Consider the following 22,558-nt stretch of genomic DNA (forward strand, 5'->3'; position numbering starts at 1 on the left):
ATTGTACAAAGTAACATGATTGATTATGTGCCATCAAGTCATTGTCAACTCTTCATGACTGGGTAGATAGATTTTCTCCATGATGATCTGTCCCTAACCTGGTGTTTCAGGTCTTCCAACATTGCACCATTGCCACTGTAACTAAGTCCATCTACCTTGCTGTGTGTTGTTCTCTTCAGTTTCCTTCCATCTTTCTCAATATTAGAACCTTTTCCAGATCACACTGGTCTTGGCATAAAGTGTCCACAGTAGGATAATTTGAGCCAGATCGTTTGTGCCCCAAATGAGAACTCAGGGTTGATTTGTTCAATGATTTTTTTCTGTCCATGGTATACTCCAACACCAATGTTCAAAAGTGCCAATAATCTTCCTATCCTGCTTTTTCAAAATTTAAAAATAGCATGACTGAGAGAAAAAACTTACCCTGGAGAACTTATATTCAGTAGAGAGATGAACAGTCTATAATTAGTACAGAGAGGGCCAGAATCTGTTTATATCTGGCCTTCTCGGTTAATGCTTGTAAGTGACAGTTATACACCAAGAAAAGCTACAGTGATGTAATTTACAGAGTTAATGGCTGCATTTTTATAACACGATTAAGTAGTTCAGTTAAAGACCGAATAACTCTGCACATGCCCAAGGGTAGGTTTGTTTTCTGATTTGGTTCACTTAGTTTCTTTATGGGTTCAGCCTGATGTTCAAACTCTTACTTAAACTATCATAATAGTAGTACCTGCAATGATAATAGAATAGAATTCTTTATTGGCCAAGTGTGATTGGACACACAAGGAATTTGTCTTGGTGCATATGCTCTCGGTGTACATAAAAGAAAAGATGCATTCATCAAGAATCATAAGGTACAACACTTAATGATAGTCATAGGGAATATAAATATTCAATATAAATTTTAAGGATACCAGCAACAAAGTTACAGTCATACAGTCATAAGTGGGAAGAGATGGGTGATAGGAACGATGAGAAGATTAATAGTAATGCACTTAGTAACTAGTTTGACAGTGTTGAGGGAATTATTTGTTAAGCAGAGTGATGGTGTTCGGGAAAAAACTGTTCTTGTGTCTAGTTGTTCTGGTGTGCAGTGCTCTCTAGCATCGTTTATAATGTCATAATTAATAATGATAATTATTAATTTTAGTCTCCAAGACATGAGGAAAGAGAGGAAATGATATGGTGTCAAAGTTAAAAACAATACTTTTTAACAGGGGGCAGGATTTAAAGCAAAATAAATATTCCTAACTCATCAATGTTGCTTGTTATTTGTTTAAAATCATACCAAGAATATTGACAGTTTGTAGTCTTGCAGGGGGAAAGATAGGGAGATTATTTACTTCTAGCAAAGGATATTTATAAAGAACAAAATAGACATAATTAATGCATATGTGTGAATGCAATTGCACAACTGCAATCCCGGATAGGTTTACTCTGAAGTAGGCTGCAATTTTTATATAAGAATAAAATCTTTTGAATATAACTGGGCTTTTAAACAAATAAGCCCAGGATTACACTGTGTAGTATGATAGAGATCAAGTATTTAGGGCAGGGGTGTCAAACTCGATTTCATTGAGGGACACATCAGGGTTGAGTTTGACCTTGGGGAGCCGGAGTGGGCATGGCCAGGGTGGGCATGGCCAGCTCGATGTCACTTGTGTCAGAGGGGCATCTGTGGGGGCCCGAGCACTCTGCCAGAGAAAATGGGCTCCCAAGCTCCATTTTCGGCTGGGATGGCCTCCTGCAACACTTTGCCAGCAAAAACGGGGGGCTGCCTCACGAGCTCCATTTTTGCTGGCAGAGGCACCGCAGGCTGGTCCTTTGCTGTTTCCAGGGTGGCCCTGTGGGCCAGATCTAAGCACTCCGCAGGCTGGATCTGGTCCCTGGGCCTTGAGTTTGACATCCCTGATTTAGGAGAATAAAGAAAAAAAAAACTGGATTTGATGAGGAAATAAGGCACATATGCCCTTACATAGCCTACCCGTGAGGGCTATTGTAGACACAAATAATATAAGTGTTTCTTTTGGAAGAGGGCAGCTTCAGCAATAATAAATATTTCATGTGCTTTATAATTATAAGTACAATTATAAAAGAAGTTTCAGTCCTGGGAAAGGGAGAATCTATTCCCTGATTTCTTGAGATTAGGGAGTTTGTGTCTGTATGTGTTTGTAAATTTGGTAGAGGAGGGAGCTGAAGCATGGCTTCTATTGTGTTTACATGTGAAAAGGAGTTACAGTGTATTTTTGTGTAAGTGCCAGTGGGGAAGGGCACATGTTAGGAAACGTTGTGGGGGAGGATGCTGTGAAAGATTGGGGAAAGAAGGAAGTAGCTGGACAGGGCGTGTGTGTATGTGTAAGGGTGTATTCTGTTCTCAGAGAGAGAATTAATTTTGGTGGGGTCAAAAATCAGAATGGGCATTTACCACGTTGCATAAATTATGGGTGTGGGAAAATCTAGAATGCAGAGTTGGGGAAATTTGTGGGTGGGGGGGGTTCTTCTTGAGACTGAGGGAGTGCTCTTTGAGTGAGCTATTTTTTGGCAGAAGCAAATGAGTCCTTACATTCTTAAGGACTGGAAATTTATAAATCCATAACTGTTCAAAGATCAGATGTGTTGACTGTAGTCTTGTCAATATGTAAAGTGCCACAAGTCTTTTTGTTGCATTGCTGCAGAAGATGGCGAATCCTGTCAGGCATCCTTTTGACACATCGGGTACCACTTGTGGGGAAATTTCATTCCTGAGCACAATCTGCTATTGGAAATTTCTGTAATGTTCTATTTCTGTAACGCAATTGTACATGTACGTACAAATAGGTCAGTGCATTTTTTTTGCACGCAGTATGGTTTTCCTTGGAGTTTCCTTTAGCACTTCCCTGCAAATACCATAGAGAAGACAGGAACCAATAATGAGCTATGATACAAATAAATAAAATTACAATAGCAGTAGTGAGTGACCCAGTAATCATTGTATGCATTGGGAACCCAAACAAGTTCTAGTTCCAGTGAAGAATAAGAAGTGTTGAGTATTCACCCCCACCTCCAAGAAGAATTGTCATTGATTATATTTTAAGATCCAGCCATCAAAAGAATGAATTTCTATTCCCCCATTCAGAGGTAGATTGCACTAGAAAAAAAAATTAAAATCAGCACAATAGAAATAGGTAGTACAGCTTAATCCCCACCTAAATCCATTGAGCAAAATTAGAGAGATTTAAGAAAGATCGCAATAATACGAATATTGCATCTATAAACAGTAGCAACCAAAACAGTGTTGGAAAAGTCAGAATACAATTATCTCCATCTATCTAAAAAACTTCTCTTGTGTCTCTTGAGGAGGCACTAATAAAGCAATTGGTTGATCATGGAGGGTGACATTTTGAAAGTAGGGTGTTCCATTCAGGAGGCCACACAAAATGGCACCACTGCTGAAAAGCTGAACAGATTGAATAGGTTTGCACATTAGTCAAGAGTAAATGCCATCAGGTTGTCTGTGTTCAGCGTGTTGTGGGAATCCAGCCATTGATTTTGCACATTATGTGAATGAGGCCAGTTGGATGAACTGCCTGCATCAGTTTTGGATTCTATAACATTTCTAAAGAGTAAAAGGAAAGCAGAAGTCTATGGACACAAGATGCAAATCTTAGTAATCCAACTTTAGATAGGTTGCTCTTGAAAGATTAGCTATATATGTATTGAAATGAAAGATACCAATAAATTTTATTGGAGAGATTTATTTACTTGCATGTATTAGGATAGAGGAGTGTGGTGGCTCAGCAGTTAAGACACTGGGCTTGTCAGCTGGAAAGCCAGCAATCCAGGTTTGAGACCTGAGTGCCATGCGATGGGGTGAGCTCCCATCCTTGCCCCAGCTCCTGCCAACCTAGCAGTTCAAAAGCATGTAAATGCAAGTATATAAATAGGTACCACTTTGGTGGGAAGGGAACAGCGCTCTGTGACATAATGCTAGCCACATGCCTTTGGGCAGCACTGGCTCAATGGCTTTGAAACATAGATGAGCATTGCCTCCTATTGTCGGCAACAGCTAGCAGAGTAAAATCCGCAGGGCCTCCTATGTATTATGATTAATATATTATGAATTCTTCAGTGAAAATGGGAAGGCTATTTTCTTAAAAAAATACCTTAGGTCTGTGATGGCGAACCTATGGCACGCGTGCCACAGGTGGCACGCGGAGTCATATTGCCTGGCACGCCAGCTCAGCTCTGTCAGCTGATTTTCGGCCCTTTTGGGCCCATCAGAAGAGGGCCTGGGGGGGCAGGGGAAGGCCCGTTTTTCTTTCTCCCTGGCTCCAGATCCTCTCTATGCATCTGGGGAGGGTGAAAACAGCCTTCCCCACCCCCTCGGAGGCCCGAAACGGCCCGTTTCTCAACTTCCAGCCTCCGAGGGGGTGGGGAAGGCTGTTTTCGCCCTCCCCAGATGCATAGAAAGGATCTGGAGTCAGGTAAGAAAGAAAAATGGGCCTACCGGGCCACCGTGTGCCAGGAGTGGGGGGGGGAAAGGGGGGTCACGCTCGCATGTGCGTGGCCGGGCACATAGAATTATGGGTGTGGGCACATGCATGGGCAAACCTCCCCCACCCCACCCCTTCCTGGCACGCGATGGCAAAAAGGTTAGCCATCACTGCCTTAGGTTTTTCAGATCTTTTCAATACAATGCATTAAAGCCTACACCCTATGTAGATCTAGCATGCCTCGGCGAAACATTTTTTGCTACCAAAAAGGACTAAGATTTATTTTGAACACTCTTTTTATGTTAGCTTTCTTAATGTTAGGCTTTGTCACAAAGTTCTAACTTGTATGTTACTAGTAGCAGCCAACTTTAGAAAACAACTGTTGGCCTCACTTGAAGAAGCTGGCAAGATGAGTGTGGTCAGTTGCCTTAGCTGAAAGGTTTTGACACATTTATAGCCGTTTGGTTCTTTTGTGTCACGTATGCTTATGAAAAGGATGGTCCACCTCTAGCGGTTGCTACATTCTGGAGAAATGGATTTTGTCACATAAACATGATCTTACTTGCTGTCTTTGTAGTTATATTAACGAGATAGTGAAGTTAATTTTAAAACATACTCTAAGCCCACTGCAACAAAACACAAATGTTACATTCATGTTATACCCTGTTTTCCCCAAAATAAGACATCCCCGGATAATAACCAATCGGGCTTTTGAGCGCATGGCAATAAGGCCAAGCACTTATTTCAGGGTTCAAAAAAAATATAAGACAAGGTCTTATTTTCGGGGAAACATGGTATGTTATGCCCAAACAAACCACATTATCTCATAACAGTGGTGGGTTGTCCCCGGTTCGCACCGGTTCTATACAACTGGTAGTAAAACTGGCAGGAGGCTCCGCCCACCGACCCCGACATCATCAAATCGCTTCTGCACATGTGCAGAAGCTTCTGCGCTTGCGCAGAAGGGCGTGCGTGCAAGTGAAGTGACCGCGCGCACACAGCCCCGCTGCAAACTGTTAATAAAGGTAAGTAGAACCCACCCCTGTCTCATACTGTAACATGCCTTACTTTGTAAAACATGCTAAAGCAGTGCCTGGGTTTCCATGCCTTATAGCACCTCAGACTAGTTTAGCCGCTGTGTAAACTGGGCCTGTATTTTAGATGCAGTTCCCAATAAATTTGCTAAGTGGTTGATGCAACCTCAGACATTTAATCTTCCTTTGCCTGGGTGTGTTTTGTGTGTGTGTGTGTGTGTGTGCACGCACACGCGTCTTCCCCTTGTGCACAAGCTCCCTGTTTTCACCCATGCCAATTCTACGGTGCTAAAAATGAAGTTCTAGGTCACAAAAATGACTGAAGTCAGTCAATTTAAAATTGGGAATCAACATCGGAAAAAGAACAACCCCCACACATCGAGTGGAAAAGTCTTCAGAGTGCTTGATGTGGGGTTGTGGTTTTCAAAATTTCCACTTTGGATTGAGGAAGAAAACAGGCTCGGAATGACTATGCCCATTTCACGCAACTCCGAAAGTGCCAAGGCAGCGGTTTGGGCCGTCTGACCCTCCAGAAACGAGAGAGTTGTGCTGCAGGGACAGGAAGGGAGAGTAAGCCACAGCTGGGTCACGGGGCTCAGCTTCGGGAAGACCATGGGATGTGGTTAGCCACAGGCTGCACGCAAAGCAGGCGCAAGAAGGCAGGCGCAGACCTGTTGGATACCTCCAAGGAGGTGTTTCACCTTCTTCACAGCAAAGATTGTTTGGTTCCTGCTCTCCTGACCAAACGGTGTTCATGGATTTGTGGGAGGCCTACACTTGCCATGTTTTCTCCTACAACTGTGGGAGTTTTACATTTTGAGGCTCCAAAGTTGAATTGTGGCCCCAAGCAATCACGGGGCAAGCAAGCCCCACAGATCTGCTACATGATTTTCCTTATGTCAGAAGGGGAAAAATATTAAATACCGGGAGTATCAGCTGCATTTCATAAGCATAAACTTGAATTAGTTGTAAGTTTAAATGAAATAATTTTAGCCTTTCTGCTGGCCTCATCCATTTGTTGTCCAGCTACTGCTCCAGTATGGTGCTCCACTCAGCCATGGCTAAGTATGGCCCCCCAGACTACAAAATATTGGATGCCCTACTTCTTCATCGACACAGTGGATTACTGCTATTTAACATAGAGGAGAAATGCACTCATGTTGCTTATTACTAAAATAAACTTAAAAGACCACAAGAATCTTTTCTAAAAGGAAGCTTTGATTCTTAGCACACTTTTTAAGAAGACGGCTTTTCCCCTCAGTTCTCCAAAGCTAACTCACCAGAAATTTACTAGACCGGGGGTGGGGTGGGGTGGGTGGGTGTCTAATCCTGGCAACTTTAACATTTGCAGCTGACTGGGGAATCGCGGGTATTGAAGTCCATTCGTCTTAAAAGTTGCCAAGGTTGGACAGCCCTGAACTAAACTATAATCTTCTTTGAGTAGAGAGATTGCAAATGTGGCAATTTTATCCCCCAGCATTCATTACCCTTTTGTGGTCAGGGCCTGGAAGGTGTCGGCTAATACTTTTGTGGCCCATGGGTGGGATCTGACACATGATTGCTTCTCTATGTGGTAAAAATGGTTGTTTCACAATTGCAGCCATCCTCCCTGTTGTGCTGCTGCTGCTGCTGCTACAAAACTTAGCCAGCTGCTTTCCAACTATCTCTGGCCAGGTGAGAACAGTGCAGTGGCTTCTCCAAGGCAGCACCAACAGCATCAGGAACGGGGTGCAATGTCTCTTAAACTCAGTGGCTGTGGTCTCACAGCATGTTTAACCGGACTGATTTAGCTATGTATTGATTAAATGTCTGTGTCACCCATCTACTCCTCTACTCTACTCAATGACTTCAGCTTCAACCTCAATAATACATGGGCAAACAATTGGTACAAGCTTAAAGTAAACCGCTCCAAACTCAATTGCAGAAAATACAACTTCAGCAACAGAATGGTCAACGCATGGAATGCTCTACCTGAGTCCATTGTTACAGTCTCAAACCCCCACAGCTTCAACCTCAAACTGTCTATCCTGGACCTCACCCCATTCCTAAGAGGCCCGTAAAGAGGGCGTGCAAAAGTGCACAGGTGTGCCTACCTTCCCTGTCCTACTATCCCCATTTATTTGTATTCATTTCCTTCGTTCATGTCCATGTACATATTCATACCTACTATCTTGTACATGTTTGACAAACTAATAAATACAAATATATCTCACCTAGAGGCGACTCTAAGTGGCTTACAATAGAGTAAAAACAACAGAATAAAAGAGTAAGATATTAAAATAATAAATATTAACATTAAAATTGAAAGAGAGCTAAGGAAGGGAGCAAAGCGTAAATGGGATGGAGGTAGAATCCATCAGTCCATTAGCCACCTCCAGTATGACACATACACATACACACACACACATACACAAACACTGTTTTCTGCATTCTGCATTCACATAACTTTGAACAATAAATTAACTAAAGACTGATCCTAATTCTGAATACAATAATTATCCATGAGTACCTTGAGCAAGAACCCTAGTAACCTAGCTGTCCTCCCAGGCCAGAGCAATATTTTAACTATCTTTACAGGGTCTGAATCCCAGACATCTTCTTTTTATAAAATTAAGTTATTGTAGTAATCCAATTGGGATAACCTCCTGGTACTCTTATCTCATCTAACATATTCCCATAAGTAAGAAAAAAACTTCAAGAGCAGCAGAGATGCTTCAGCTGGATTGGGTCTTTTTTCTTATAGTTAGTTGCTCTTGGATCCTCTCGTGAACTTCTAAGGTCAGCAGTTAAACTTAGCTGAGCTCACCACCCAAGTTTGAGTTCGGACAATACCTAGAGCCATGCTGAAAGAAGGTAAACTTATAAACTGAAGGTGTCTCCCAAGTAAGGCACTTCTGTTTAGCTACAGTATAATCCAGGGTCCAAACTGGATATCACATTATCACTGCTTTCCCACAATACCCCTAGCCTGCTTGCTGAATTAATTCATTTTTCTGTTCGCATGATGTGTTTCTTACCCAGTTGAAAGAGTTGCTCAATCATTCTGGGAAGATTTTTTTTTTTAGCTGAATACATGTTTGAAAGGAAATAATGTTGTATTCTCAACACTATTCAAATTGGACTGTCTTTTTATAGAGATGGGGCGGAGGTAGCCTGAGGCCTATATAAATACTGCAATTCCTAATGCTTGGAGACTTTCATAATTCCATAACTCTTGATTCTACAGAAACAAAGTAAAGCAGGGAACATGTAAGCAGATTGAATCTATATCATGTATGCCTCTTGTCAAATTTGGAATGTTTTTGTAGCGTGTCCAACTGACTAGGTCTCTCTTTTGTTCTCTAGATTTCTTCTCCAGCCCTCGGCCAGTGCCTGCACAAACCCACCTGAGCTACACAGATCAGCCTTGCTTTGTGCCCATGCCAGACACCCTTTTTGATAGCGGTGGTAGCAACCTTCTTCCCAGCCCGTCCAATGCCTTGCTTCCCACAGGCTCTGCCAGTTCACCTGTCTTGAGCAGTCCTCGTCTTCAGGTGTGCAAGGTTGATGGCTATCTGTTTTTCCAATCCTCCATCCTAGGTTTTGATTTAGTTTTGGGGCCCGTTCTCTCCTTTTGTATTTTTCTGCCCTTTCCAACTCAGTCTGGGTTCAGCATAGGGTTCCTGCTGTATCCAGACTTTAAGAGGGAGATATTTGCCCATTTGCAGGAATTCTCAGTATAAATCGAATGTGGAATAATAAACAGATTCATGTGCAAAGTGTTATTTGGATGGGGAAAATAGGTTCAAGATCAAGGATCAATTCTTGACTATTGCATCCCTAGTAATGGGACAGACTCCAACGGAGCATGTAAAGTGGCAACATTTTGGTGATCTGATCTAATCTATTTGGTGAATAAACCACCCCACTATTATTTCCCGCTTGTTAAGATTCAGATCCACAGTACTGCAGGATTAAGCTCAAAAATTGCCAGCCATTATTCTATTTTACTTAATTTGGCTGATTTTACAACAATCCAAATCAGGAGAATTATGCTAACTGCTAAATAAACTTGCAAAGGCCAAAGCATTTCGGATATAGCAGTTTGGGTTTCTATAGGTCAGATAGAATTTGGAGCCTTCCCCTTTTTGACTTTGTGCCACTTTTCCCTTTCTCTGGTTGGCTGTCCACTTCAACAATGAGATGGGAGGATATATTAATTAACTTTTTTTTTTTTTTTGCTGCTGCAGCATCTTTCTCCTCTCTTTTCTTTTTCAGTCTGCAGGTGGTTGCCCAGCTCAGCAACCTGGTGCCTGGTTGCCTTCCTCAGCCCTCAGCCCTGAGCTCCCTCCCATTCCTTCCCCCTCAACCTCCCCCAACAATTTCGGTCCTGATCGCAAGCAGAAGCCCCTGCTTCCCTACACACTCCCCAACAAATGGCTCAGCCTTGACCACTATGGATCTTATTGTCCTGCCTCCCTGCCCAGAGCCCCTTTGCTGGGCCAACAGCCAGTATGCCCACCACTGTCAGCCCCTTGCTCCAAGTTCCACTACCCATCTGCCCCTCTCTTTTCTTGTCCTAATTCCCCATCCCTCTCCACAGCCTGTTTTTCCCCAAATATACCAGGTTACAATATAGACTTGTCATCTGGATACCATTCTCCCTTCAATGCATCACATCTGCTCCCTAGTCTGCCAAGCAGCCCTATTTCTGGCCTGGCCAGAGGACAGCCTCCATCTGGAAGTGATAGGCCCAAGGCCAAGGGGGCAACGATCAAAAACAAGAGATCCCCAAGACTTCCTGTCCCACCACTTGCTGCAACAATATCTGACCAATGTCTGACAGAGCTGCTGAGCACAGGTAGGAATACGAGGCAAAATATTTCCTGAGGGGGTTTGTCAGGCTGGAAATGCATTGGGATTAAAACTGCAAAGTCTAATTAAAGAATAACTTGTATTCAGATTTTTCATTTTATTCTCATTTCACTTACTTAATAGCATGTTCAGACTGGTTTAAAGCATTGGATGAAATCCAGATTTAGACATATTTAAAGGAGATTTGACATGAATCATGCAACGTTTAATATCAAGTAGATATCACTGAATCTAAGAACCTGAATCTATTCCATTGTTATTAATATGTATAACAGTGCAGATGGTAAATACCTTTTGAAAAAAGATGTTGCATTAATTGTCCTGAAAAGAAAGGGCAGATATTCCTCTTCTAAGATCTATATTGCATGCATTTTACTTGTGTTTTTTTTTTTTAATGCTTGCCGTGCAAACTGATTAGTGACCAAAAATGACATTTCTGATATACCAATTCATGCACCGTTTCTTTAGGTGGCCACAGTCTGGAGGTTGCCAAGAGATGTTTGATTCACTTAGTTTTACAAATAAGCCAGCAATTCAAACAGAAACCTTCTGTGTTTTGGACTATTAATTGCCAGAGTAGCCAAAGTGCTATTGAGAATTTTGGAGACCATAGAAACAATGCATTTGGAAGCTACTGTGTATACTTTAAAAATGATTTGGAAATACTGTTTTGTATTACATGTGAGCAAAGTATCTCATTTAATGAATAATAAAGAGATGCTGGGCTTATATGAAAGTATCCAAATCATTTCTTCCAAATCATTTTCAAGTACAGACATAGTGGTTTACAAAAGAATTAACAAAAACATATGCAAGAGTTAACACATGCAATAAACATAAAACAGTACATATAAATGAATTAAAGCAACAGATAACTAAGTTTCAAGAACTCAAAGATAAGTGTATTATTAATAAAATTACTTCTGAGTAGACATGTAGAACATTGCAATCTTCTCCTGGTCCTGAAATAACAGATCAATTTGACTGGTTAGTTTACTGGTTACCGCTTCAGCCAATGAATTTATAGGAGAATCCATTTAAATTGTAGATGACTCCTCTGCATGTTTTACAGATTATTTTGTGTCCGTCAAAGGAGTGCGGCATCCTGAAACTGACTAGCCCATCTTTACATGTAATTGAAAGTATAATGGAAAGGACTTAGCTCTTGTACTTCTGTAGCCTGGTGGCAGAGAATTCTGTTTCCAATGGCAGCTCCTCCCAGATGTCAGCCTTGCCAGTTAGTGCAGACAAATAGCGCATCCAGGAGCACAAGCTCTATTTTTATTGTAAGGTTACATTAACTGAATCTTGCAGGTGTGAAAGTACTCCTCTCTCTCCCCCTCACCTCTGCAGAAGAAACTAGGGAGGATCCTTTCTGAGAACTTTGCCATGCCCACATTCCTTCTGCAGACTCATCTGCCTCTTGTTTGTCCATTGCCTAATCTGCTGCTCTTCCTCCTGTTTCCCAAAGTCATTTCCACCTTCCATTATACCCGGGCAGCCTTGGCTCCTCCCTCCCTCTCTTCATGGAGGGTTTCGGGGAACTTTACAGCTATCACACCGCTCTCCATAGCCAAACCTTGTTCTGTTCTCCATCTCCAGCTTCTGACAGCTGCATCTTTGACTGAACAAATTAAAAAAACAAAAGAAAGAAAAAACAAAACCCTTAACGTTTTCTGCCACCTAGTGCTTGAACAATTGACTAGTCGAACCAAAGTTAAAAAGCATTATTTTAAAAGTTCAGCTCACTGTGTGAGAGAAAAGAAAACAAGGGAAAATGTAATTGTGTATGCAATAAGCAGACAGTTGTGCCTACCGTTGGAAGAGCCTTTCCATGTGGTGGAGGATTAACAGATTAACAGAGTTGGAAAGGACCTTGGAGATCTTCTAGTCCACCCCCCGTTCAGACAGGAAAACTTATACCATTTCAGATAAATGGTTTCCAATCTCTTCTTTAAAATCTCCAGTGTCGGAACACCCTCAACTTCTGGGGGCCAGTTGTTCCACTGATTAATTGTTCTAACTGTCAGGACTGGGATTTGAGCAGAGGAAAACACCAGTTACATCCCCTGGATTAGAATGGGGCATTTAAAAGTGGATAGGCAGCAGGTAGCACACACCTGTGTTCACAGCACAATAAAGGTCCATGTGGGGCAGGGACGGGTTTCAAAACCCGTTGATACTGGTTCGCTCATGGGCGCACGCATGCAGACAGGTGGGCTGAGCCTCCCGCCATCGCCGGTACCAGTAGCAACCACCACTGATGTGGGGGCAGCATGATTTCCTAATAGCTCTGGAATGAACATGGCAAAGCAGCTGTATGGATGTGTCCCAGTGGGTCAATGGAGAGACCAAAAGAAACATCTTTTAGACTTTTGGTGGAACACAAGCTTCTCTAGACTCTAGCTAAAACATAAAAAATAATGTATAAATCATCATCATCTATATATTGGACAGTTTCGTCTAGTGGTTAAGGCACCATGCTAGAAAGCCAGAGACCATGAGTTCTAGTCTTGCTTTAGTTATGAAAGCCAACTGGGTGACTTTGGGCCAGTCACTCTCCCTCAGCCCAACTCATCTCACAGATCTGCTGTTGTGGAAAAAATAGGAGGAGGAAGATGAATGTCATGTTTCGAGGTCATCTCAAATAAATTGCATTTAAAACAAAGTCTTTGATGAAAACTCCCATTTATTAAGCACGACATTCTAAATCCGACTCCATCATAGCCAACACTGACTTCCAGACCCAAAACCCTCCCTTTCCGTTCCCCATTCCCCTGCACTCATTGGCCATCTTCCAAGTCACATTACCCCTAATCTACTGCTCCAGCTCAAAGGAATTCCCCCCCCATCCCATCTCCTAGGGGATATTATCTCCAGGGAAAATAAGTAAGTGAAAAGTCAAACGTCCCTTTTCAGACGCCTCCGCTTCTCCTTCTTATGTCAGCACTAGAGTAAATGCAGCTTGAAGTGCTGACATCGAATAAGTTTGCCACCTTGAATTATTTGTAAAAATAATACAAATAAATAAATAAATAATTTTTTCCCTGTTTTTCAAGCAATTATTATAGCCTTTCAACTGGGCACATATAAATGTTAAAAATAATAGTTCCCATCATCAGATTTAAGAATGAGCGCACACAGAGTAAAAAGGAAAGAGAGACCAGCTCTTGAAATCCAGAACAAAATAACAACATTGCATGCCAATGATCCACTCATTTTTGGATTGTTAGCTGTTCCTGGCCTTAGTTGGGTAACAGTTGGTAATCTTTGGCAATGGACCATTCTCCATTTCAGATCTGTAGCTCTAATGAAAGTAAAATGTCTTTTGATTCAGGGTCTCTTCAGGTTCACACTTTGGACATATGGCAAAAGTAGAGGAATAATTTCCCTTGCATTTTTATTTATTTATTTATTTTATTTTATGTCATTTATATGCCGCCCTTCTCCCGAAGGACTCAGGGCGGCTTACAAAGAATAAAATTCAACAGTTTAAATTTAAATGTAAATTAAAATCCAGTTAAAATTAATTAAAATTATTACAATGTAAAAGCCCCTAGACAGGTCAGTCCAATTGATGAAAGAGCCACGTCTTCAGTTCGCGGCGGAAGGAGAGGAGGTCGGGGGCTGTCCTAAGCCCGGTGGGCAAACCATTCCAGAGGGTCACCGCTCCCACAGAGAATGCTCTCCCCCTGGGGGCCGCCAGCCTACATTGTCTAGCCGACGGCTAGACAATGAGGAGACCTGCTCTGTGAGAGCGTACAGGACGATGGGAGGATGGCAGAAGATGCTCCTGCAAGTACCCCGGGCCTAAGCCATGTAGGGCTTTTTTTGACTTCCTTGTTTAACATATGGACCTGGTGTTCCTTTGAGGTCTCCCCTCCAAGTACTAACGAGGCCTAACCCTGCTTAGCTTTCAAGCCCAGACAAGGTCAGACAGATGTTGCTGCCTGCTGAGAAAGCTGTAACTAGTAGCTATGTGACAGAGGGATGAAGCAAGCTTTGCTTCTTTCCTGTTGTAGAGGTGCTCCACAACACAGGATGCCCCCTTCCTGTTACCTAAGAAAACATCAGCATCTTTCTTTCAGGAACCCAGAAAGACCTTCAGAGAAATAAAAGGCTGGCCCCATCTTTATCTAAGGTTCATGCACACATACTGTTCATGGCGACAAGATTCCATTTGGAAGAGAGCCCTCCCTCCTTAACTGTAGCTCAGCTGCACTAGAGTTAAAGCATCCTGAACACTGATTAAATTTCAAAGCACTGTTGGATTTATACAAGGTTAACCTAGGTCAGTGTTGGTGAACCTTTTCGGCACCGAGTGCCGAAACGGGAGTATGTATATGTGTGTGCGCCAGAAACCGGAAAAGCAGTGCCCGGTGCGCATGCACGCACTGGGAAGATGATCTTCCGGTTTCCGGCATGCACATACGCACCGGCCACCTGGTCTTCCGGTATCTGGCACACATGTGCGCACAACAACCAGCTGGCCGGTGTGCATACGTGCGCCAGAAACCGGAAGAGCAGTTGCCTGGTGTGCATGCACACCAGGCGGCTTCTGTTCCAGGTTCTGGCACTCCTATGCATGTGAAGACCAGCTGGCCGGCGCACCAGAACCTGGAAGAGCAACAGGCGATGGCTCGCATTCCCGGAGAGATGGTTCTGCATGCCACTTCCAGCATGCGTGCCATAGGTTCGCCATCACGTACCTAGGTTAAAATGAAATTGGGTGATTTGTGGCTCAGCATAATATGTCAGGATGTTGTATGAATCAGACCACCCATTCAGCATGGTTTATCTGCTGCACCATCACATCTTATATGAATTCAGGGATTGTAGTTTGTTCTCCTTGGTTTTGGCTTATGCGTTTTGTGTAAACCTTACTGTGCTCTATACATGGGTTGCCTTATCTTTCTCTTTTTACAGCAAAAGCAGAACCTAGTTTAGAGGACCTGTCTGCTCCCAGCCACACTGTGGTCTCCACGGGACCGGAGACCCTGGTAGGTATTGGTGAGAGAACGGGTTTTTCGGTTTGGAACAGGATTAAGATAAAGTGCTTTTAGAACTGGAAGGAATGGAGCTGTATCTCACCTGGACAGTTTGGTACGCTAAAATTTGGGATTTCAGGAGAAAGTGAAAAACCCTGGTTGATGTTGGAGGATATCATGTTAGACAGTTAGAGGGGAAACTGCCATAACCATGGGTGAAATGAACCAATATGATCCCATATCTAGATTGCCAATACTAGCTTTTATTAGAGGAGAAATTATAACGGAAGAATGGTAGCACTTCTCAGACCTAAAGTCCCAGGTTGTCCAGCTCCTTTTCTCCACTGGTGACTGGACACATGAAGTTCATCAACAGAGCTGGAGGCAGATAGCAACTCGCTGTTTGTCCAAAGAACTACTATTCCCAGGTACCATATACTACAGTTCTGACGCTGGAAATTCCATTCCTGGCTGTTTAGAAATCAGGACTATAGCTAACAGATTTATCTTCCATAAATCTGTTCCCCTTTCTAGAGTAATTTTTAGTATCTGGTGGCAGAAGGTTCCATGGACACCCCTACCATGTGCCTGATATTCCCTTGTGCAGTGCTAACTTTTTTTCCCCTTCCTTTCTGTAGCACAACGCATTTGGTGATGAACCCGCCAGTTTCTTGCCCCGAATAAGAGAGCTCAGCCCTCAGCTGTCCCCCATCTCCAGCCCCTCGCAGTCCATACCAACCACAGCATCAACAGGTTCATTGCTTGTCCCCAAGATAGAACGCCTCTCCCCCACTCCTGTTTGTGGTGAGTCATTAGAATCAGCATCCACCATCAACCAGTAGTTCTAGTTATTCTGGACAGTGTTCTGCCTGAATATATGTGTCAGCACTTCAAGCTGCATTTACTCTAGTGCTGACATAAGAAGGAGAAGCAGAGGCATCTGGAAAGGGACTTTTCACCTACTTATTTTGACTTTTCACCTACTTATTTTTTTACTTTTCACCTACTTATTTTCCCTGGAGATAATATCCCCTAGGAGATGGGAGGGGAGGGGGGAAATTCCTTTGAGCTGGAGCAGTAGATTAGGGGTAGAGTGACTTGGAAGATGGCCAATGAGTGCAGAGGAGTGGGGAACAGAAAGGGAGGGTTTTGGGTCTGGAAGTCAGTGTTGGCTGAGATGGAGTCAGAGTTAGAATGTCGTGCTTAATAAATGGGAGTTTTTTATCAAAGACTTTGTTTGAAATGCAATTTATTTGAGACGACCTCGAAACCTGACAATATGTTCCATAGAAGAAGTCTGTGAATGCTCAGTAGCAATCAATAATTGCAGTGATGTTCTCTTATCTCCTTCCCCCCAGCAGCCAATAACCAGAGAATGACACAGGGACCCCCTGTCTCCCTTGAGGGATTAGTTTCATCCCCTCTCTATTCAAGCCAAAACAGGACAGAACCAAGCAAGGTAAGATCATGTTCCCTCAGATCATATTAACCCTCTCCACCCCAGAAGTTAGTGAATTGTGAAGCATTAATCAACACATAAGGGAGAGTATTTGTAACTCAGGGTTGAAATGAGGGGTCCTTGGCACCAAGGGTCCCTCATTAATAAACCCCTCTGATTCATCACAGCTTATTTCTCATGTGCTTTATCGGTCTATGGCATTTCCCTTGCTGTCCTCTATACAGTTTTTAGAAACACATGGTAAGAAAATCAGTCATCAGTGATGGAAAATACAGGTTGTGACTGTGTCAAAGAACAAAGGGGCAACCTGAAAATGTAGCTGCCTTCTTGTACCCTGTTCCAAATGCTCAGCTTCAAACCTAAAAATCCTATCAATATCGGGATCGTTCTAAAGCCCTATTTGATCAGTCCAAAAAGAAAACAATTTAGGGTTTTTTTCCTTTGTTTTTTATTTCTATGGAAATCCTAGCAGGAAATGCATTCCAGGTACAGTAGAACCAGTGGTGAGTTTCAAATTTTTTTACTACCGGTTCTGTGGGTGTGGCTTGGTGGAGGTGGCAAGGGAAGGATACTGCAAAATCTCCATTCCCTCCCCACTCCAGAGAAAGGTTACTGCAAAATCCCTATTTCCTCCCGATCAGCTGGGACTCGGGAGGCAGAGAATAGATGGGGTCGGGGCCAGTCAGAAGTGGTATTTACCGGTTTTCCATACTACTCAAAATTTCCGCTACCGGTTCTCCAGAACTGGTCAGAACCTGCTGAAACCCACCTCTGAGTAGAACCTCTGGTCCCGACCATAATTTGTTCTATAACTTTGGTCACAAACCAATTTGGCTGTGACCCGAACCTAATTTTGGAAATTTGGCGCTTACAAAAAAAATGGTGTAAAAGGGGAAATCAGCCGCGAAAAAAAAATTGTGCATTTTTTGGTCAGAACCCAATTTGGTCGAACCCAATTTGGTCGTGGTCAGAAGCGTTCATGACCAGAGGTTCTGCTGTATATGGTACCAGATTCTGGCAATGTGATTCAGCAGTTACATACAGGTAGTCCTCAACTTATAACCATTCATTTAGTGACTTTCAAAGTTACAACAGCACTGAAAAGCACCAGTCTTCACACTTATGACCATCACAGCCTCCCTATTTTAATGTTATCAAATTTCGGGCACTTGGCAACTGGCATGTATTTACAAGAGTTGCAGCATCCTGAGCTCATGTGATTTGAGACTTTCCCAGCCAGCTCCTGACAAGCAAAGTCAATGAGGAGAGGTGGATTTGCTTAATGACCATGAGATTCACTTAACAACTGCAGCGATTTGCTTAACTTGTGACAAGTAAGGTTGTAAAATTGGGCACACTCACCTAACAACCACATTGCTTAGTAATGGAAATTGTAGTTCCAATTGTGGTGGTAAGTTGCGGACTACCAGTGGTGGGTTGCTCCTGGTTCACACCAGTTCGCAAGAACCAGTAGTAAAAATTTGTAGTAGTTCCAAAAACCGGTAATAACATTGGCTGGCCATGCCCCTGGCCCAGTCGCCGCTTGCTTACCCCGCCCACCTCATCAGAGGCTTTTTTTTTTTACTTTTAAAAGCATTTTTTCTATAACCTCTTCGGCCAAAAAAATGCTTTTAAAAGTAAAAAAAAAAGCCTCTGATGATCCCACGACTCAGCTGGGATCGTCAGAGGCTTTTAAAAGCATTGTTTTCTGCAACCACTTCAGCCGAAGAAGTAGTAAAAAAATGCTTTGAAAAGCCTCTGATGATCTCAGCTGTGTTGCCTGATCGTCAGAGGCTTTTCAAAGCATTTTTTTCTGCCACTTCTTAAGGTTGTAGAAAAAAATGCTTTTGAAAGTTAAAAAATAAAAAAAGTTGGCCAAGCCCACCCAGTCACATTACCCCCACCACCACCAAGCCACGCCCACAAAATAAGTCATGCCCACAGAACCGGTAGTAAAAAAATTTAGAACCCCCCCTGAATGTATACCATTGGACTGAACATCTAAGTTTTACACTGAAAATTCCCTTCTTCCCTCCCAGACTGAGAGCCGCAGAATCATCCACATTTCTGCTGAGCAGAAACGCCGTTTTAACATCAAACTGGGGTTTGACACATTACATGGCCTAGTGAGCACTCTGAGCGCCCAGCCCAGCCTCAAGGTGAGTGCTGATCGGCCGTTCTTGATCCTTGCCAATTTCCTCAACAGAGGCCACAAAATTACCCTTGCAGTTCTTGACGCCATCTTGGAGAATCTGCTTCTCTGGTTTTGTCAGCCATCCTTAATCTGAAGGATGAGTTCTGCAAGCTTTATAATCCACAGCTGGGCAGGCAAAGCAGATGTTTATAGGAGCTGTGGAGGCTGCCAGGCCAGGGAAGCCGTCTAAACACAATTCTCCTTCCTTCCTTCACCCCACTATGCAGATCAGCAAAGCCACAACCCTGCAGAAAACAGCAGAATACATCTGCAAGTTGCAGCAGGAACGAGCTACCCTGCAGGATGAAGCCCAGCGCCTGCGGGATCAAATTGAGGAGCTGAATGTTTCCATCAAGTAGGCCTGCTGGGAACACCACTGGCTTTCTTTGGCATCGTTGGCTTTCTTTTGGTTGCTGGCATGGAGTTTTGGCATGGCATGGGCAATCGGGCATACAGTAAAGCGGGGGAGGCACAAACCAGAGGCCCTGGAAATGGTGGCACCTGGCTTTTGTGCCAAATCCATGTTTCCCCCTAACTTGTCATTCCTCTCCTATAGCCTCTGCCAGCAGCAGTTGCCTGACACAGGGGTGCCCATCACCCGCCAACGTTTTGACCAGATGCGACACATGTTTGACGAATATGTCCGTTCATGCACCTTACAGAATTGGAAGTTCTGGGTTGTATCCTTTGGGGAGAAGGCTGTTTGCATTCCTGAAAGGGAATCTGCAAAGCTTTGACCAGAATAACGATTCCCTGAAATTGCCAATGGTTCAAGTATTTCTTGCAAAGATTCAAGTGTTCTTTGTGCAAGTCACAGGTGACAGGGTATGTAATTTGCCATTTACCAAAGGTAGCAGAGAGGGGGAAAAAACAAACCTAGCTCCTTAACTGCTCCTCCTCCATCAGTTCAGCATCATCATGCGGCCTCTCTTTGAGTCCTTCAACGGGATGGTGTCCACCACCAGCCTAGAAAGCCTGAGTCACACATCTTTGGCCTGGCTGGATCAATATTGTTCTCTTCCGGCACTGCGACCCAGTGAGTTATTGACTTCCTTTTCGTTTTCAGTTAGGATGGTTCTGGGTGCAAAGGGCAGGGATTAGGGATTGAATAAAATCAGGAATTAATGTTTAAACTTTAATCCAGTATGGAGTTGTTCAGTTGTTATTTGTTCTAATGTTCTATATAGTTCTATTATAGTTCTAATGACAGGATTTCACCTTCTGCTTTGATTTTGCACCTTTCCTTTTTGTTGTGATATGCCAGTTCTTTTCTCAAAGAAAAAAAAAGCATTATTTATTAACAATGCTGGCTGAGGAATTCTGGGAGTTGAAGTTCATGCGTCTTAAAGGTGCCAAGGTTGAGAAACACTACTATAAGCATAGGAGGATTCAGAAAGAATGTAACAGGATATACAGAATAAAAGAATGAAGACAGTATACTGTATATGTGAAGGTTTATAACACGAGTACAAGTAATATATTTCATATCACTTGTGCCTTCTGCGGTGCTATTTCTTTGGGGAGAAGTCTTGCTGTACTTTGCACTGGCAAGATTCAATATTCCTGTTCCCTAAGGAGGCCTACCAGAGCAAAGGAGCAGAAACAGTTGTAGAGGTGTCTTGTGATTTTACTCTCTCCACACATTTTTTCCTTAGCTGTACTGAGCTCCCTTCGCCAGCTGAGTGTTTCTACTTCAATCCTGACCAACCCATCTGACATCCCAGAACAGGCTACTCAAGCAGTGACAGGAACAAATACCATCGATGGCTCTTCCTAGCCCCAAAATGTGATGCTAACCAGAGAATAACAGCTGCCAGAGGATTCCTTCATCCCTTCAGAAGAGCTACGTTTATGAAACAACTGATTGATTGGTTCTTTGCAGGAAGCTTATAGAAGAAGCCTCTTCTGTGTTGACTTTTTCTCCAAAGTTTCTCTAACTCAAAAGCCATCTGGACCAGCCTTCTCTCCCAACCTGGCCAATGAAACAGAAGCGATTAAACTATAAAATCTGTGTGATCTCTGTGCTTTCTCTTGTTAGGCTTAGCTGACACCTTCCAGTTTATACATTCATATAGTGTAGATCTTCAGTCCTCCATAGTACTTTTTCTGGCTTCGGTTCAAAGTCTTAGAATTACTGTAGATCCACTTTGGAAGTCCAACAGGAAATAGAGGTAACATCTTGGCATCTTTTAGTCTTTGTGAAGTTAGGTATCCTCACAGGTGCATAACTTTACAAGTGCAGGTACATCCCTAAAAAAATTATACCTGGGAAAGGAGTCATGCTTTAGTTCCTGTTTATACATTATTATCACTTGCTTGTCTTTACTGAGGGGAGATAGTTACAACCTCAATTATGTTTTTACCCTCTTCCCATTTTCCAAGAATATACCAGTGGGTTTCTACCTGTTTGCCCTGGTTCAGGCAAACTGGTAGCGGCGGGAGGCTCCGCCCACCCACCTGGACGTCATCATGAAAGCTCTGCGCATGTGCAGAAGCACCGCACGCGAGTGAAGCGCACACATGCGCGCTCACAGCTCCGAACCAGTAGCGAAGGCAAGTGAAAGCCACTATTGGAATATACATAGCTCCAGAACCACTTGTAGCTCAGGGTTGAACTGTGGATCCTTGGTGCTATCGGAGCTTGGTTGTTTTCTTGCAGACGTTTCACTGCACTTCATTGATCTTTGTTAATAACATCTGCAAGAAAACAACTAAGCTTAGAGAGTACAATGATATACAGTATTTATCACTTTCCCCTTCTGCTTCATCTTAGCATTGTGATTCAGAGGAATATTGCTTCTGCAGTAGAAGTTCTATTTGAAATGTAATTGGCAGTACGACTGGGGTGTCAATGTTAAGATCCATCATATCCAATTTTTCCAATGAAGGTGAAACAGGATCTTTTGAAAGACTACCAGCCAGAATAAAAAGAAAAAAAAATCCTACTATGGGTGCCCCAAAAGTTTATCATCTCTCAATATTGCTCCAGCTAGCAGAAGAGCTAAGGCCCAGGTACTAGTCACACAACAATTTCAGATCACCATCTGACTAGTACAAATAGGCCAGCAAAGCAACTTTTGTCAGTAAACTGCACGACAAATCCAGGGTAAGGGCCATTTAATATAAAAGAGGCCACACTGTGGACGAGCAGGCTGCTGGAGAAAATTGCAGGCCCTTGTGCTCTTTCCTCTCCCTCTCATTTGTTTCTTTCCTCCAGCATCAGCATAGCTGAGTTCCCAACAATATGACCTTGATACTTGACATTAACGGGACATGAAAGGAGCCCCCAACTCTGCGTCCCCTGGGCAACAGTGATGTCACCAGCTAATCCTTTTGTGGGAAGAAATATCCATCCGGTTCAGTTCCAAGCTGAGAGAAAGACACTAGAAACATGGAGGCTGGTTGAAAAGGTTTAATGAGGAAGCAGAGCCACATGGGTTCTGGGCAGCTGACCACATAGAGTTGAGAGGGGTTTTTTTATACCTTCTCTTGGGCTTTACACTTGAACTTTCTGTTCCTGTGCAAGAACATGTATTCTATTGGCTGTAGTCAGA

At 43.1% G+C, this 22,558-nt stretch overlaps 1 protein-coding gene across 2 annotated transcripts in view; it reads left to right on the forward strand.

The window, feature by feature from the left end:
- Positions 1–21,015, forward strand: part of MLXIPL (MLX interacting protein like) — a 61,078-nt gene extending 40,063 nt beyond the window's left edge. Inside the window, exons 8-17 of one of the 2 annotated variants that reach the window (XM_034421041.3) lie at positions 8,855–9,042; positions 9,767–10,349; positions 15,290–15,363; positions 15,990–16,155; positions 16,713–16,810; positions 18,850–18,969; positions 19,232–19,359; positions 19,561–19,684; positions 19,911–20,040; positions 20,660–21,015. In XM_034421041.3, the coding sequence (XP_034276932.1) occupies positions 8,855–9,042; positions 9,767–10,349; positions 15,290–15,363; positions 15,990–16,155; positions 16,713–16,810; positions 18,850–18,969; positions 19,232–19,359; positions 19,561–19,684; positions 19,911–20,040; positions 20,660–20,781 (1,733 nt within the window). In that variant the 3' untranslated portion in view covers positions 20,782–21,015. Of the gene's footprint in view, positions 1–8,854; positions 9,043–9,766; positions 10,350–15,289; positions 15,364–15,989; positions 16,156–16,709; positions 16,811–18,849; positions 18,970–19,231; positions 19,360–19,560; positions 19,685–19,910; positions 20,041–20,659 lie in introns of both variants that reach the window. The other variant, XM_034421040.3, reaches the window with a different exon arrangement.
- Positions 21,016–22,558: the final 1,543 nt, after the last annotated feature.

The sequence above is a fragment of the Pantherophis guttatus genome, chromosome 1 (genome assembly GCF_059756535.1).
Source record: "Pantherophis guttatus breed Tessera chromosome 1, ASM5975653v1, whole genome shotgun sequence".
Taxonomy (NCBI): Eukaryota; Metazoa; Chordata; class Lepidosauria; order Squamata; family Colubridae; genus Pantherophis; species Pantherophis guttatus.